Source organism: Tiliqua scincoides, chromosome 5 (assembly GCF_035046505.1).
Source record: "Tiliqua scincoides isolate rTilSci1 chromosome 5, rTilSci1.hap2, whole genome shotgun sequence".
NCBI classification, from domain to species: domain Eukaryota; kingdom Metazoa; phylum Chordata; class Lepidosauria; order Squamata; family Scincidae; genus Tiliqua; species Tiliqua scincoides.
Genome location: NC_089825.1, coordinates 56,902,543 through 56,920,757, shown reverse-complemented (window position 1 = coordinate 56,920,757; position 18,215 = coordinate 56,902,543). Strand labels below are relative to the sequence as shown.

At 41.5% G+C, this 18,215-nt stretch overlaps 1 protein-coding gene across 2 annotated transcripts in view; it reads right to left on the bottom strand.

Annotated features, from left to right (window-relative positions):
- The window catches only part of LOC136651158 (protein C-mannosyl-transferase DPY19L1-like), a 47,951-nt gene that overhangs the window by 14,711 nt on the left and 15,025 nt on the right, over positions 1-18,215 (bottom strand). For both annotated transcript variants that reach the window (XM_066627334.1, XM_066627335.1), the window contains 11 exons: positions 16,317-16,374; positions 13,771-13,862; positions 12,880-12,979; positions 12,028-12,105; positions 9,324-9,410; positions 8,270-8,329; positions 7,450-7,530; positions 6,884-6,985; positions 3,570-3,641; positions 2,867-2,907; positions 651-678 (listed from right to left, as the gene is read on the bottom strand). In XM_066627334.1, the coding sequence (XP_066483431.1) occupies positions 651-678; positions 2,867-2,907; positions 3,570-3,641; positions 6,884-6,985; positions 7,450-7,530; positions 8,270-8,329; positions 9,324-9,410; positions 12,028-12,105; positions 12,880-12,979; positions 13,771-13,862; positions 16,317-16,374 (799 nt within the window). The remainder of the gene's footprint in view (positions 1-650; positions 679-2,866; positions 2,908-3,569; positions 3,642-6,883; positions 6,986-7,449; positions 7,531-8,269; positions 8,330-9,323; positions 9,411-12,027; positions 12,106-12,879; positions 12,980-13,770; positions 13,863-16,316; positions 16,375-18,215) is intronic.

Genomic DNA, 18,215 nt, shown 5'->3' with positions numbered 1-18,215 from the left:
CATAAGCATATGGGCTGAAGAATATTTTGGGTCCATCACAGTTCCCACAAGAGAAAAATTTTCTGCATATATTTAGAGGATGCAATTCAACATTCATGTTCTATTAGGTGGAATACAAGAAGAGCCATATATTCAGTGGTTGTTAGCAAGAGTTATGTATTATGGCAGCTCTTCACGTCTGGGATATTTTGCTGACCCTTAGATTTCTGGATGAATAACATGATCTACGAGGCATAAGTTGAGCTCTGCCTTTCTGTAGAACTACAAAATTGAGAAAGATATTTTAGTGCGATTATGCACCAGAGGTGGAAAAAGTGACCCAAATACTTAAATGGTACCGAACCATTTAAAGACACAGCAGCATCTAAATGCACATCAAAATAGCAGTTCCTGTTTATGCAAACCAGCTACACAAAAAAACTCCTACTGTCTTTTGAGAGATTTATGTTAAAAGTCTTAAGAAACTTGATAAGCACCATCAATTTTTTTTTAAAAAATTGTGCTATTACTTCCCATTTATTACTCTTCATTATTTATTTTAAAATCTGACCAATTTTCTACCTCTTACAGATAACACATTTTTTAGTTTATTTTGGGAATAATTTAAGAAGCAGATTTCTGACAGAAATAATGGAGGATGGGATCCTTACCTCTCCACGAATAAAAGCATCCTCCTGTCTAGACAAAAAACACACACAAAACCATTTGTTCACAGCACAAAATAATTAATATTCCATACACTAAAACAGTCAGTTACAAAATGTCTGTAAGAGAACATATTTCATACATGACTATGCAACACATGCAGAATATAACAGTGTTTTGAATTTACAGTCTCAAACCATTACTAGAACTACTACCATATAGGTTTTATAAACTGATTTGCACCCTCATTTGGAGATCTTTATTGCACACAGAGGCTCTATGCCATTTACATGTGCACAAAGCATAGTAAAATTTCACACACTTCTGGAGGTGTTGTGAAGGCAGTATTTACCTCAGCACTGATCTAGAACCAGTTTGAAGTCCCAGCCAAAGACAAGGAGCTCCTGAGTGCATAGGTCAATTCTAAGAACAAATCTACTTGGCACTTGGTAACCATGAACAAGGAGAGAAACAGTAAATGAAAGACTATGAAAGAATGTATTAACAGATAGCATGGACATCCCAAAGAATTGTCCAAACTAATAAGTTTTGTAGATAAGTGATCAAGAATTTCCTCCTCCAGGAAATGCCACAGCTCTTGGACTTTCCAGAGTGTGTCTCTTGCCACTGACTGGGAATGAAAGTGTCAGGCTTCATGGGGGGGGGGGGATTTGTAGTCCGTGAAGCTTTGTTCCCTGCCTCCCAGACCTTCCCAGCAAGGGAAGCCTAACAAAGGGTGGAGGGGAGTGCCTTAGCTAGGTGACCAGAGGGAGGGGGTTACAGCACCCTTCTCCTCTTCTCTGTCTCTTGAGGGTTCACTAGTGGGGCAGCAGGAACTGCTCCACACCTTGCCCTCTTCACCCTCATTGCAAGCTTCCCTTATGAAGCCCTCTCTGTTCCACCCTTCCTCCCTTCCCCTCCTCCCACTTTCTGTGTGAGAGCCTTAAAGGGGCCTGGGGCTCTGGTCCCTGCCTCCCTTCTTTCTCTTGTGTTTGGTGGAACAGGCAGCTGGGCGGACATGCCCAAGGTCCAGGCAGCTTCTCCTCCTCCTCCTGAGGCTTTTGCTGCCAGACTGGGGTCCCTCCCCCCGCCTCTCCAGGTAAGTCAGGGCGGGAGGGAAGCAGCTGATCCCGACAGAAGGGTTTCCACTCCCTGTAACTTTTATTTCTAGGATGAGAGGACAGCTTCTCACTCGCTTCCTATACCTACATAAAGACAATTTAAAATGAATTGCTTAAGAATTGAATGGCTTTCAGTTTTCAGACCAACTCTAACTAGGGTCATCCTAACCATCGGCCATGATGAAAGCTGCCCTGAAAGCAGCATGGGGGTGGAAGGTGACACAGTGTATCCATTATCTACTGTAGCTCTACTTCCCCCATCTATTCTCATACACTCAGGCCCAACTACTGCCCTCTAAGAAGCTGCTAGGTCTATTATGCAAACTCCTATCCCAATCAACCCAGGCTCAGAGGGATAGGATTCATGGAAACTGAGAGTCTCAAAAAAGCCATCAGATAGAATAAGATTAAACAAAGGCTCCAGCTATCTCATGGTTGCAGCTCATTCACCTGGAGGTGCATTACTCTGGCATCCTTTTTCCATTCACTGAGCTTTAAAGCCTTCTTTCTTTGTCTTAAAAAAAATAAGCACAATTTTTCTCTTCCTTGAACATCAGCTCAGAGTTTAAAAAAAGGGATAACAAGCATTCAATTCAATTTTATATATAGATCAAAGGGAGCAAAGATGATCTGTTTCTAGGGAAAGGCTCCAAAACTGTTCCATCAGTTGTACAAACAAGGCATTATTTGAAAGCCCAGGACATCACTAAATTTGGCTACAAGTCTCCCATTTCTATCACTTTCCCTAGGCAGTCAAACCACAGGCTCTCAGTTTTGCAAGCCCACTATGACATAAGTAGCTTGTAACAGGAATGGTTGCCAGAAGGAACATCGTTTTAAGCCTGTATCAGATCCTCTACTAACAAGGTGGCTCTTACATGCTTCAGTTGGCTGATGGCAAAATAATGTCAGGTGATACCATCAATACAGGTAGAAAAGGCAGGAAGATCTGGGACACTGGGGAAATTATTTTAAAAAATATAGTCAAAGGATGAAAAGGGGAGCGCAAAAACAAGAGGAGCTTGGTTCAACTATGTGTCCCAACATAGTAGGCTGAGCAGTAAGTCATAAACTAAATTCTTTACTTCAAATATATTTACCTTTCAGTACTTCTCTTGAAATGTACAACATATTGATATGTCTGTAGACAAATGAACAATTAAATGATGAAATGATTTAATAGTCTTCTCCTTAAAGCATATTTCATCACTGCTGATGTTAAAACAGGTCAGATGTAGTTGAATAGGCATAATTCTGCTTTGTTCATAGTAATTTAACAGAGCCAAATCACTCCCCTACACTGTGCTCTCATTTGTTAATAATTTATAGATGCGTATAGTGTCAAAACATGTGACTGAGCAGACCTCCATGTTGCATACAAAAATTATAGTGTCTCAAAGGCCCACAAACAACATTCCCAATATTCTTCAATTATGCTGGAATACTGGCTATCTTTAATAGGATTCATTTTATCTAGCATAATCCTACATATGCATGGTCACTCAGAAATGCATCCTCATTACTAAGTTAAACAGACTTCAATGGGATTTACTCCCAGATGCACAGGACTGCAGCCTTACTCTCAGATAAGTATGCATACACTGATTACAGTCTTAAGTTGGTTTCTGTTTTTACTTCTTTGCCATTAACATGTGTGTGTTTGAGGTGCAGACAGAGGTCTTTAATACATATCTGTATTTCGAAACACATGAACTGGAACTACATGCAATGTACTCTAAAGGTATTAATTGCCTCCTCTAACATCCCATATATGCTTAATATAAAGAAAAAGCAATGCCCTACCTTCACAACAATTACTATAAAAATGAAAAAAACTACAGGAAGCAAGAACGTCTTCAAGTACTTTACAGGAGTCTGAAAAGTAAGTTATAACTACTGGTTAATGGTATGCACTATAATTTTCAAATACATTTGAATCCTTAAGGCATGTCCCTTCTTCTACTACAGAAGTGGAGGAGGGGCTAAACCCGAGTACAATTAACCCTCATATTAACAGACTAGTGGGGGGAAAGGCTGACTGGATTTAATGGACCTTGGACATTAACATGTTCCCTCTTCCCCCCCATCAGTCCATGTCACAGGGTTCTGTATCTCAATGCCCCAATTTTACATACTCCTGGTTCACTGGCTGTAATGGAAGATCAGAAGATCATCAGGTGGATGATGTGGTGTTGACAGTGATTTCATTTTTTGACAGCTGGTTCACAGCTCTGGGAAGGGCTCCACAGCTGCAATCAATCAAGGCCAATGGAGACCTGGTTTGACACCTGAGCTTCATTTGACCTTGATGGGACTTTGAATGGACATGGACTCACGGACATGGAAGAGATGGCTCACCTGAGCCTAATTTGGATTTAACAAGGTAGCTCACAGGTGAGCTGCATTTTGGATTATGAGACATCCAAGGGTAAAAGGCAGCTCCGGAAGGAGACAGAGGTACCCTGACCCAGAGCAAGGAGCGGGACGCTGACCGGGGGGGGGTACCCTGACCCAGAGCAAGGAGTGGGATGCTGACCAGAGGGAGGACCCTGACCCAGAGCAAGGAGCGGGACGCTGACCAGAGGGAGGACCCTGACCCAGAAGCGGGACGCTGACCCGGCTGGAAGCCGGACCCTGACCCAGAGGGACACCCAGATGGACTCACACTGGGAGAAGGGGACTGCCAGAATTCTGCTGGAGGACACACAGAGGAGAGGACTGCCAGGACCCTGCTGAAGGAGACACTCTTCTGGAGAAGACAGAGGAAGGGGCTGCTGAGACTCTGCTGGACACACACTCTGCTGCAGACGACTGGACTGGGAAGACTGGACTGTGCTGTGGAGACTGGATTGGACTTGAATTGGAGGCTTCAGACCTTTACCCACTGAAGTTAAGTGGAGTTGTGGGGAGGGAAAGCCTCTGGACAAGAGGACTTGCAGGGAGTGTCTGTGTCCTTAGCAATAAATTTGGTTAATTGCTATAGATAAGGAGTACTGTGTTCATTCCATTGCACACCACAGCTGTTGTTTCTTGGAAAAGGAGGGTGTTAATTAGCCAAAAAGCGGGCATTAGAAGGGAGTTGGGATATTTGGACGGGACAAATTGGCATAGTCGGCAGGATAGGACAAATTGGGACAAGACGCCAAACGCCCCCAGCAAGTCAGAAATGCACTTTCCCAATTTGTTCTTGTGTATCCTACCATCTCAAGGGTCTTTACATTCCAGGAGAGAGCAGAGAACAGTTCCCAGGCAAATAAGTCAAACACTGAGTACAAGTCAATGCAGGTACTAAATCATCTACCCACTTTGAAAGGGGTTGCACTCCCCTTGCAAGAATGGGTGAGCAGCTTAGGAGTTCTCTTGTACTCTCAGCTCTCTCTGGAGAACCAGGTGGCAACCATTTCTAGAAGTGCATTCAACCAGTTTTACCTGGTGAGTCAACTGAGACCATACTTCAGCCGTTAGGACATGGCCATGGTGGTCTTCTAGTAAGTCTAGTAACTTCAAGAATGGACTACTGCAACACAATCTATGTGGAGCTATCCTCTAAAACAGTTCAGAAACTGCAATTAGTGCAGAATGCAGCAGCTCAGGCAGTCAGGGAGCTAGATGATATGACTCTGCTGGACCATTGCCTCAGCAGTTACACTGGCTGCCGCTTTGCTTCCAGTTCCAATTCAAGGTGTTAGTTCTATCCTTCAAGGCCCTCCATGATTTGGGTCCAGGCTACCTTAAAGACCTCCTCTTTCCATACATTCCAACCTGCCTTCTTAGGTCATCTGAGGGGGCTCTTCTATAAGTAACATCTCTGTCACAAGTAAGAGGGATGGTAGCTCAGGGGCAAGCCTTTTCTGTTGTGGCGCCACAACTATGGAATTCCCTTCCAGGTGAACTGAGAACTTAATTGCCTTTCAGTAAGAGCTCAAAACATACCTGTTCCATCTGGCATTTGGTTGCCAAGTAGATATTTGCTCTCTGCGCTTCTGAAATACTACTGTGACTCGACTAAACTTATTTGTTTCCCCAATGGCTCAACAATACGTGTGAAGTCTTTCTTTGTTTATGTTAAAGTTTTTAATGCTTTGTTGATTGTTTTTAAACACCTATTATGATACTTAGTACTTTATTATGGAGTTTTATAAGCCTGCTTGGGCATTTGGGAAAAGCAAGACATAAATTTATCAAATAAAATAAATAAAAATAAAGTGTTGCGCGCATTCAGCTGACTGGCCAGACACACCACGCAGGTGGGTGTATGAGTTCTCAGGGCAAACTGCCCTCTGGTAGCCACCACAACACTTTCTAGACAGCCAGTTCATCCAAGGGGAAGCTGAAGTCTTATGGGCTAATTCCCCAGCTCCCCCAACTCCAGGCACCGAAATGGTGACTGCTGCATTCAATGGGGCAGAGAAGCAGTGTCAGGTATCCTTGAGGTATCCCCATGTAGCAGCCAGGCAGCCCCAATGGATCTCCTCACATCTGTACCCACTGCTGAGTGGGCGTAAGATTGAGGAGACCCGTGTTAGGTTTCTGAGCCTGGGAGGGGGGTTAAAGCAGCAGATCCTGCCACCCTCTTTGCCCCGCTCCTTCCTTCCCTGCTCCCTCCCCGTGGCCCCAAAATGATCTGCTGCCGGCCAACAGTAAAACTGACCACCATGAGCCCTCACCACTTGTCCTCTAGCACCACGCTGCCTGCCACTGGGTCCAGCACTGAGGATGCGCCTGTATCTCTGGCGCAAAAGTGCCTTATGGTACTTTTTGCAAAGGTTGGGCCTGATAGGATCAGGCCCCCAGCAACCTAGAATGGACTTAGATGAATCCAGTTTCTTTGTACAAACACAGACACAAGTCTGTAATAACAGAATGGTTTTTAAAGAGTAGAATTAAGGTTACACTTCTTCTGAAAGGCATTTAGGTAGTTTAGAGAATAAATACACAAATCCAAATGTCTTATTCTGCCAATTGTTATTCAATTTCATTAAGCAAGTTAAAGAATCCTACGTCTTAGCAGGAAGGCATCAATATAGTCAAGATCATTTTCTGATGTTAGCAAAATTTAGGAAAGAGGAAAAAGCAAACACAACTATTCAGTTTAAAATCAATGGATATTGAATTACCTCATATTCCATAAAATCAAACTCCGCAGCACAGGTGTACATTGATGTATCAAAATCTCTATAACCAGTAAGTTTTGCCTTTAACAAATTGCTTATATGAGCCTGAAAGACATAACAGTGAAAATATTAGTTGGGTAAGTCTTAGGAAGTTAAAATATTTTCCAGTCACATTTTATAAGAAAGGTATAAATTCTTGGACTCTATGACATTATTTTAACTAGTTCAGTACCAAGAAAAAATGTCATGAAAATATAAAGACAACTGACTGTAGTAAATCCAAAATTTTAAATACACCATAATTTGTATACTGAAATCTATGAATACTTTCCTGTAAGTCAGTGTTTATCAACCAAAGAATGCAGCTTTTACTCTAAATGGAGCGTGCAAGTGCGTGTACATGTGTACCAGGAAGAAAGAGGAACATTTACAGGAATGAAAGTGAAAATTGACATGGCTACTTTTTCAAGGTCATTTATAAACATGCACTGGCAAGGAGTTTCTATATTGCATTACAGCCATTTACAGGTTGTATAACAATTTGAACATATGAAACAGTAGTTACTTACATCATCAGATACTCCAAATATTAGACACATCAAGGACTTCAGGATAACTGTCCCAAAGAGACAAGAACCTCCTTCAATTGCCTATAAAATGAAAGACAAAATCAGAAGAACAGGGGAGCTCAGCATTTAATCAAAGATGCATCAACTATGAAAGAAAGACTTCAAGATGTTGAAAACTTGTGTTACAAACTTTATTATATATGTATATTAAACACTAGCAAAACACCCACCTTTGTCAGGTAGATGGATGGTGGGACTTGTACTGAGCAGTCACAAGTTCCCTGCCTGATTCCCCTAGATCCTTGTCACTCCTTAGGATAAGTGTCTCCCAAAAAGCAGCACCAAGCGCCAGATTTTGATTCCATAACAGTGTCCCCAAGATTAGGAATATCTTGATTAAAACTTTTTCTAAGCAACTTTTTTTTCTATTTCTTTGGTGAGATAACTTTTACAAAGTTTCCTTTCAAGCATTTTTAAAAATTAACAATAGGTACAAGGTTAAACAAGTAAAGCCAACTAATAAGCTTTCTCAATAAGCCCATAGCAAATCAAACTGACAAAGTATCACTGAGATCAGCAATTAGTCACAAAGCTACTCATGAGGAATGACAGCATAATTTGTTACTACTGAAACTTATTTTTCAGCATTAACATACTTAAAATAAGTTCTCACTTATTAAAATAAACAGAAGAATTGGGATGGTTAAATTTGATCATAATTTCTTTTCCAAAATGACTCTTTTTAAAAAACCAATTACAGATTATCCTGCTGACAAATATAACTTCTAATATTAACAACATATGAAATGTAAATCCTTACCCATAAAGAAATATTGTTTCTACCCATTTTCAGGTATTTAGAACTCACTTCATGGATGCCCTAAAATAATAAAGTTAGTCTATTAACACTATTACTTCCACATTTATACAACGTTTCCCTGAATTTTAGCTCAGAAGTGTGAATTAGTGAAAATGAAGCATCACAGATGATCTTGAAAGTAGAAGTGTAAAACAAAAAATTAGTATACATGTCCAAAGGAAGCCGACTGAAGGATTTATTGCATCTCTCACAAACACATTTTACACACACATACCAAAATCCATCATCATTGCTGTTTCAACATGCAGAAATTGAGCCAGTCTACTATCAGCCATGTAACAGTTTATCATATACTACTGTAAACTACTTGCATATCTCACAATAGACTTCGGTAATCCCAGGCCAGTACAGAGCAATTTTCAAGATGGGTAAAAGATGTTTCAACAGGAAAACAAGGGTAGGACTTATTCTTACATACACATATAACCACCACCAGCAATGAATTTCAAAATACTAGTGTCATTCTGCTGCCTGCTTCATTAATCTTCTTGATCTTATACTAGCTGCATTCTTCAGAACACCACATTTGCCTTTATAAGCAAGCTAACATTATATAGTGCTATTTTTTATTACTCAATTTTTTAAAATAATCATTTTTCACAAACACATAGCACTTAAGATTAAATTTGAATGGATCTGCTTACCAAAGTGATCAAGAAGAAGAAATTCTAACACAAAGTTTCCTGACAGCAAAATCCCCACTCCCTTATTACAATGCAGGGCACAAAGACCCATTGCATGCTTATCATTTCTTCTAGGACTACAGTAAATGAGAGGGTCATAAAAGAGATAGATGTTTTGACTAGAGGACATTAATTAAATGGTTTGGTTATTTCTCTAGTTGAAAAACCCTACCATTCCCATATAAAGAACCAGTATTTTTTTAAACTTTATATGGCCTATACACTTGATTGTGTCTAGATACCACCTGAATCATCATGGTAATCCAGTATAGTGAGATAAAGCATTCTTGAGTAGCCCTTTATCAACTTACCCAACAAACTACTAAAGAGGCAGCATAATAGGATGTCAGCAACATAGAGTTTCCAAACATCAGGACAAAACATACTGCCAGAGATGCCTAAAAAGATAAAAACAATACGTATATCTAAAGGAGAATATAATGATGCAGTGCTTGAGCTAATGAAAGCATTGACAGTTGCAGCATCTCTTTGAAGCCACCGAGTTTTATCAAAGCCAGTTACAACATGAAGGTGTCAGCTTAATGCACATTTTATTTCACATAGGAATACTGGTCTTCACCAATGTTCTAGGTTCTTATGGGATTCTACCAGCATAAAGCACTCAGAACATACAAAATATACTTTCACTGTACTACATTAGAGCTTATTCTTAGTCCTTATTTCACTTCCCATCACATCACAATTAATATTAACATGACTGAGAATGAAACTTTCAGTTTTTACAAATTCTTTCTAAACTTAAATTGTTATTCTTTAATCTAAATTCAGCTATAATTCATGACAAAGTTAAAAGGAAGTTGTGCTAGTCTGTTGGGAAAAAAATCCCAAATTAGTCCAACATCTTTACTAAGTCTAGCAAAACTGTCACAAAATACAGGCATGCTCTGGTATCCACAGGGGATAGATTCCTGGCTCTCCTGTGGATACCTGAAACCGTAGAAAAGAGGAAATGCTAGGTTAAATAAAGTACCGTCTCCTCCCCAACCTCCTTGTGCTGTTCTTGCTTAACTTACAGGTCTTGAATGGAATGCGATGTTCAGGCAGGCAGGTAACACGACTGAGGGAGAGTCTGCCAAATTCTTAATAGGAAGCTTCCTGTTGCCCTTTTAGCAGTCTCCTCTATCGTGCCTTATGGTTGCATTCCATTAAGAACAGAAGAAAGAAGCAAGGTCTTCCAGCAGAGGTTTTTAAAACAAAGGTTCCTGCTATAAACAAAGGTTCTTCCTTTAATCGCTAGAAGACTTTGCTTCTTTCACAGGTCATTAAAATGCAAGGGCAAGGATCCTGTAATTCCTGGATTGATCTTGCATCTTTCTGCATGATCGTGTATGCTTTTTTAAGATATGTGAAAGCAACGGAAAGACTTTAAAGCAAGGACAAAAAGTGTGGAAAATAGGTGGGTAGCAAAGAGGCTGCTGCTCGCCAGCTCTGGGTGAAGCGTCTGGACATGACCAGGGGATGTAGCAACCTCAGGAGAGGTGAGTGGCAGCTCAGTCAGCTACAGAGAAGATAGCAGTGATTGGGGGAAGGGGCCAGGAAGGTGGAAATGGTAGGGAGCAGAGGGATCGAGGCAAGGCATAGTAGCTGGATGATGAGTAGCTGGATGATGGAGACTGAAGCAACTCAGAGAGATGAGGAAGTTGAGAGAGTGAGATGAGAAACATCAGACAGAAGAAGAACACTGGGAAACAAAGGACCAAAGGAATGGATCAGAAACAAGCGGAGCAGACAATAGGAAAGAGAGGCAGGAAGGCGGAGATTGCAGGACAGAGCACACCTGAAATGGCAGGGGCTTAAGGAGATGAAAGGAAGAGGGAGACAGGAAGAGTCAAGCTGCTTCCTGTTAACATTCTGGCAGACTCTTCCTCTATCATTGCTCCTGCCTGCCTAATCACCACTTGGGGGCCCATTCAGCCACCCCATATCCGCGGATAATTGAAACTGCTGTTATTGGATCAGCGGATATGGGGACACGCCTGTAGTGAGCAAGTTCTTGCATTTCAACGTTTTTATTCAGGCTAGATTCTAAGCAACAACAAAAAAGAGGGTGTATTGGCAGATTCCCAAAGATCTATCGAGAGGATAGCAGTCTGCCCGGTCTCTTTCCGATGTCTGTTGCTCCATTATGGGGTTAATCTTTGATAGTTTGCACCTGTTAATCTAATCACAAGACACTTTGGACATCTCGCCCAGATCACGTGCTGGGATGATGTCACCCTCCCAGAATCGCATCAGCTACTGACTGCTATAAAAAGGGGCTTTAGATGCCATTTAATCTTTTGCTTAGCATCATTAGAACGAAGCAGACAGAATCAGAAGAAAGTTGCATGGGGCCGGATGCAGATGGCCCACAAGGGATGTAAACGAGTGGACGACGTCTACCAGAGGAAGACCATTTTTGTTAGAGCAACAATTTACAACCAGTGTGCCACAAATGATCCACAGGTGTCCCACAGGAGTTTGGGAGAGAGTCATTTATCAGTAGGGTCATTTGGGGGATGGAAGCCCCCACCTGCAGTGCACCTCAATTGTTAAAAAACCGGTGGGGTGTCTTTACCATCTGTTACTTTTGCACAGTAATAAATCCCAGCTTTTATCTCTTCTCCCACTAGTTTGCTCACTTTGACTTTGTATTCAAAAAGAACCTTTGCCCTTTTGAGAAAACAGTGGGAGAGAATAAACAAATCTTTAACAACCCAATCCCAACCAATTTGCAGCCACAAGGTAAGGGTTTTTCCCTTACCTTGAGGAGGCTTCCATGAGTGCTCTCCCCCACTGTAGGATGCTGCATTGGCGCTGGAAAAGCAGTTAGGATTGGACTGTACTATTTTGGAGCAGTTTGATGATGCAGTACAAGAGGTCCATATGACACTTTTTATTCTTATTTTTTAAAAGTCATCCTTTGTTCCCTGCATACATGACTGATAGTACATAAAGTTACAAATACTGGTTCTAGCATCCCAAAATTGAAATAGATTTAAGAAAAAGTATTACCATATGGGCATACAGTATCTTCTGTAGCTTGCATGAATCAATGAAGCCTACAACATATATACCAAAAACTGACATCACCTGCAATGAAAATAAAGAAATTGAATGTATGTTCGGCCTAGAAATACAGTAAGACAATCAGTCAGGATCAAAACTATTATAGAATGCATTTCATGACATCGTAGGGGCCCTAGATTTGTTAGTTGAAAACAGCAGCATCACATACAGCATTGTAACCTGCTCTAAACACTGAAGGCATTTTCAAGTATAGCTTGTTATACAGAGTAGGACAGTGTTTCTCAAACTGTGGGTCAGGATCCACTATACGGATCACGAGCCAATTTCAGGTGAGTCTCCATTCATTTCAATATGTTTAATATATTAGACTTGATGTTACCATGGTATGTGATTGCATCTGGGGAAATGTTACAGACCTGTACTTTTAACAAGTTACTATGTATATTCTTTTAACAGTGACAGTGAATGGGACTTACTCCTGAGTAAGTGTGGGTAGGATTGCAGCCTAGGATTGTTAAAAATGTTCCTGCTTGATGATGTCACTTCCAGTCATGACATTACTTCTGGTGGGTCCTGACAGATTCTCATTCTAATAAGTGGGTCCCGGTGCTAAAATGTGTGAGAACCACTGGTGTAGTGGCTTACATTCTTTTAATGTATGCCAATGTGCAATAAGATTACTGTGCATGTTCTTTTGTGCAACCATATATCTCATAATGTACATGACCATCCACCATCTTGGGCCTGAAAAAAGTTAGCACCCTTAATATAATAATAATAATAATAATAATAATAATAATAACTGTAGTCTAGTCAGAGTCATCAAAATGATCTTACCTGCGTTAGAAGAACAAACTGAGCAAACTGCCATGGAAGCATGAAAAAAACATTAGAAACAGACAGTGCTATCAGGCTTCTTCTATTAACATTCTGAGTCCTTGGGAGGGGAAAAAAATAAACACCAGTAAGTTCAACAATATCAAGACTACTTGTGATTACAAACAGCAGCAGAGAATGAAACATTTCAAACAGCCTTAAATTTTGACTGAAAAGTGTCAGAAGATATAAAATTACAATGATCATTCAAGACCTCATAATATGAAGCACCAAAAGCAAAAAATGAAACATAAAACAGAAATTGATAAAGATAAATAAGCTGAGACATCAGAATGGTATATGATACCAACAGAAAGTATGAATTTTTGTGTTTTCACTCTAACGACATAACATGATGTCAACTATTTTCTTCCATTGCCAAGCATGAAGTAATTAGAAGAAAACATAGATTTTCCACCTACCATAAGTTCTGAGAATGACAGAACCCTGAGAGGCAAATGTGGCCCCCTACTTATGTATTTCCTTGATTGCAAACCCTTCTCCTTTCTCTCAGCCAGTGAAGCTATATCAAGTACACTGACTTTTACAGAGAAAGGGAAGAAACTGTAGTCAGAAGAACCATTAATGAGTGCAAATTTGTAGTAAGACATGTGCATCCTCAAGCGAAGCCACAGCTAAAAAACATTTTCAGCAGATATGGGAGTTTCCGCAAACTATTTTAGACTTTCTGCTTCTGTGCCACTGTGCCTCACTGGTCCAGTGTTTTAAAAAGTCAGAGATGCCTGACAGAATAATACTACCACATTTTCCACAAGATGGGTTATATATACACATCAACATCTTGCCTGATGATTTTAATTGTATTTAAATAGCAATAAGAGTGGAAACTACCTGAGAATGTAGGTTAGTAATAACATCTGAATCACAAGGAATGGATATGAGAAACTTTCACGAAGTGGAGGCGTCCACATCACACGAGTACTCTGGAAAAAAGAACTAAGTTAATGTTCCAATATATTTTTTTTAAAACCAAACTCAAAACACCACATTTGAGATTGAGATATACAGACAATAATGCTGGAATTGTAAGAACAGATTCTTCTGTCCTTACAGTGTACAACAAGATGAGACTCCCCCTTTTATTCTTCACATGTGAGCTGCTGTTAGAAGTCTGACAATATGAACAGATGTATATTTTTGAAAGCTGCTAGAAAACAGGTCTGATTTTAATAAACTTATATTCTCTGTTTAAGATGAAATCTGAAATTAGACATGAAGTAATAAAAGCAAAAAACTGTCATTCTCAGAGGATAGGAAAATGGAAAAGATTCCCTGCACTCCTATAACTTTTTGAACAACTATTAGGTACATCCTTTCTTTCTAGCATTTTTAGTACCACATTTTCTCACCGATGCAAATAATCTCTTCAAGTCTGTACAGGGCACATTACTGACAAAGGTAGAGATTAACCTAGAACCTAGAACAAAATAGAGATTAACCTAGAATAAGTAACTGCTATGTCTTCCAAGGCACAAGTATATAGAAGTACATTTAATGCTATTTCAATGCCTCGAGATGAAACACCAAACGTCCGTACTCAGCTCCATGTATAAATTAGCTAAAGTTAATCAGATCTTCTAATTTTTTTTTTTACTAATAGGTGTTGGATCTACAGACTAGTTGCTCTATGATAATTATTTCTAAATATAATCAACAGGTCTCATATTTATACAGTAAAAAGAAAATTGCTATGAAACATAGCTACCAAGTCAAGTATAATTTCGACTGAACAGCATCAACTTTGCTGACACTGTTAGAATTTTCTAAGTGGAAAAACTAAAACATATGGTAGTTTTAGCCTTAGAGTTACCATTTTTATAATATAATTTTAGATCAGTCATTTTTTAAAATCAACCTTCAACTCTATCTGAATTAAAAGCCAACTGAACTCTGAGGGACGCCATCTTCAATTTTCTTACAATAAGCTTTCATAAACAGGTCTTTATTTTACCTTGACTTAGGTTTTATAAAATGTAACAATTGTCTTCTATTTGGTGGGCACTGGTTGTCCCCATCTGCAGCTTCAAAAACCCCATTTTATATTTCACACTGGAGTAATGCTAAGGAATCAATTCCACATGATTGCCTTCAAAGCTGAGAACACTGGCACTATGCATTTGGGACCAACTCAGAAACACAAAAACTGGTTTGGAAATATTTGTTTGGAAATATAGATCTGTCCTGTTGGGTTTAAAGCCCGTGGATTTAACTCACTTCAGGTTCTGTGTCAGGGAGGCTTTCTGAGGCCACCCAGAGGTGTCAGAAAGCACTAGAGTACATTTCAAGCAACTGTCACCAAGTTTATAGTTGGTTTTCAGGGGTAAGACTGGTAGCAGTGAGAGCTAGGGCCTTTACAGAACAATCCTATGCATGTCTTCTCAGAAGTAAGCCCCACTGTGTACAATGGTGCTCACTTCCAGGTGTGTATAGAAGTGGTTCCCACACTTACCCTGATCAAGGCACCCTTAGTGTTGCAGGAATTCTTCTGTGGCAGCGTTGTGCCATGGGAGGAAAAGATGGCCAGCAGCACTCCCCCAAAATCGTGCCGATCTTGGCTCAGATGGTGCTGTCCAGGAGAGCCAATGCCCCTATAAGATCACTGTGGCACAGTTTGGGAACCACTAGTGTACAGCAGGGTTTCTCAAACCGTGGATCAGGATTCACTAGGTGGATCATGAGGCAATTTCAGGTGGGTCCCCATTCATTTCAATATTTTATTTTTATATACTAGACTTGATACTACCATAGTATGTGACTGCATTTGGGGAAATGTTACTGATCTGTACTTTTAACAGGCTACTATGTATATGCTTTTAACAATAATGGACAATGGGACTTACTCCTGGGTAAGTGTGGGTAGGATAATTAAAACTCTTCCTGCTTGATGATATCACTTCCTGCCATGATATCACTTCCAATGGGTCCTGGTGCTAAAAGTTTGAGAACCACTGGTGTACAGTATTGCAGTCTTGCCCTCTCTTTGGAGGTACTTTAGAGGTACTTAAGAAGCCATCTGGTGCAAGTTTAAATGACTTTTACTTACCTCTCCCAGGCTGTCTGGATGCTCCCCACCATAGCATGCAGTGCACTGCATTATGCAGGCTGGTGGAGGTTAGGATTGGGCTGCTTGAGACTTACAGTACAATCCTATACAGACGTCTACTAAAAAGTAAGGTCCATTGCATTCAATGGGTCTTACTCCCAGGTAACTATGTGTAGGATTGCAACCCAGGATGTGTCCAATCCTAGGCCTTTTCAAATTAGCATATCTTCTGCTTAAACATTAAAATACACTTTATGGGTTATCAATGTTATCCGGTTTAATAGCAAATAGAGTTTATTTTATACAAAATATCTGGAAATTCTACTACACTTACCTCCCCATGGTTGAAAAAGAAGCATGCCACTGTAAGCAGTCCTCCAAGTCTGCTCCCACTGTAAAAAAGAAATAAAACAAAAGATATCAGTCATAAGAGACTGAAACATCTTTCTCAAGTTCGAAGAGAGACCCTGCACATGCCTGATCTTGTCTGATCTTGGAAGCTAAGCAGGGTCAGGCCTGGTTAGTACTTGGATGGGAGACCGCCTGGGAATACCGGGTGCTGTAGGCTTATACCATAGTCTTTCGAGACTGAAGGTTGCCAACCAACTGAAGACTGAAGGTTGCCAACTGAAGGCTGCCCGGGTGGGAAGTCTCGGGACTGGAGGACGTCATCCTGGAGAGGAGGGAAACAATCCCCTAGGGGGGATCCCTTCTCCAGGGGATGGGCCCGTATCCGAGCGCACTCGGGATACTCCTCGGCGGGAGGGGGGTCGGGGGCTTCTTGTAGTGGGGGATTCGATTATTAGAAACATAGAGAGGGGGGTTTGCGACGGATGTGAGGACCGCATGGTGACTTGCCTGCCTGGTGCGAAGGTTGCGGACATCACTTCTCGTCTAGACAGGCTGGTAGACAGTGCTGGGGGAGAGGTAGCGGCTGTGGTGCATGTCGGCACCAACGATGTGGGCAAGTGTAGCTGGGAGGTCCTGGAGGCCAAATTTAGGCTTTTAGGCAGGAAGCTGAAAGCCAGGACCTCAAAGGTAGCGTTCTCTGAAGTGCTACCTGTTCCACGCGCAGGGCCAGCTAGGCAGGCGGAGATCAGGGGTCTCAATGCGTGGATGAGACGGTGGTGTAGGGAGGAGGGGTTTAGATTCGTTAGGCACTGGGGAACGTTTTGGGACAAGCGGGGCCTGTACAAGAGGGACGGGCTCCATTTGAACCAGAATGGAACCAGACTGCTGGCGCATAACATTAAAAAGGTGGCAGAGCAGCTTTTAAACTGATCCCTGGGGGAAGGCCGACAGGAGCCGAGGGGCATCCGGTTCGGGACTCCTCATCCCTATGGGATGAGGATGGGGAGGTTAGAGAACAACAAGACAAAGGCAGGGTAGGAGAAGAAATTGGGAAAGGTAGGGAGATGGGATAGACGGTTTGGCACAATGAGAGGATGCGGGGACAAAGGAGCGAATAAGCAGCCCATCCTGGGGCATTCCGTGTATAAATGCTTTTATGCGAATGCCCGAAGTCTACAAGCAAAGGTGGGAGAACTGGAATGTCTGGTGACAAGGGAAAATATTGACATAGTGGGCATAACGGAAACCTGGTGGAATGCGGAGAATCAGTGGGATACCGCAATCCTGGGCTATAAACTCTACAGGAGGGACAGGCAGGGGCGTGTTGGAGGTGGGGTGGCCCTTTATGTTAAGGAAGGGATAGAATCCAGCAAAGTAGAGATTGAAGGTGGGTCCGACTCCACCGTAGAATCTCTGTGGGTTAAATTACCAGGCTTGTGCAGCGATGTAATACTGGGGGCGTGCTATCGTCCTCCAGACCAGAAATCTGATGGGGACCTTGAAATGAGGAAACAGATCAGGGAGGTGACAAGGAAGGACAGGGTTGTAATCATGGGGGACTTCAATTATCCTCATATTGACTGGGTCAATTTGTGTTCTGGTCACGATAAGGAAACCGGATTTCTTGACGTGCTGAATGACTGTGGCTTAGATCAGCTAGTCACGGAGCCCACCAGAGGACAGGTGACTCTGGATTTAATTTTGTGTGGTATGCAGGACCTGGTTAGAGATGTAAACGTTACTGAGCCATTGGGGAACAGTGATCATGCTGCGATCCGTTTTGACGTGCACGTTGGGGGAAGAATACCAGGCAAATCTCTAACAAAAACCCTTGACTTCCGACGGGCGGACTTCCCTCAAATGAGGAGGCTGGTTAGAAGGA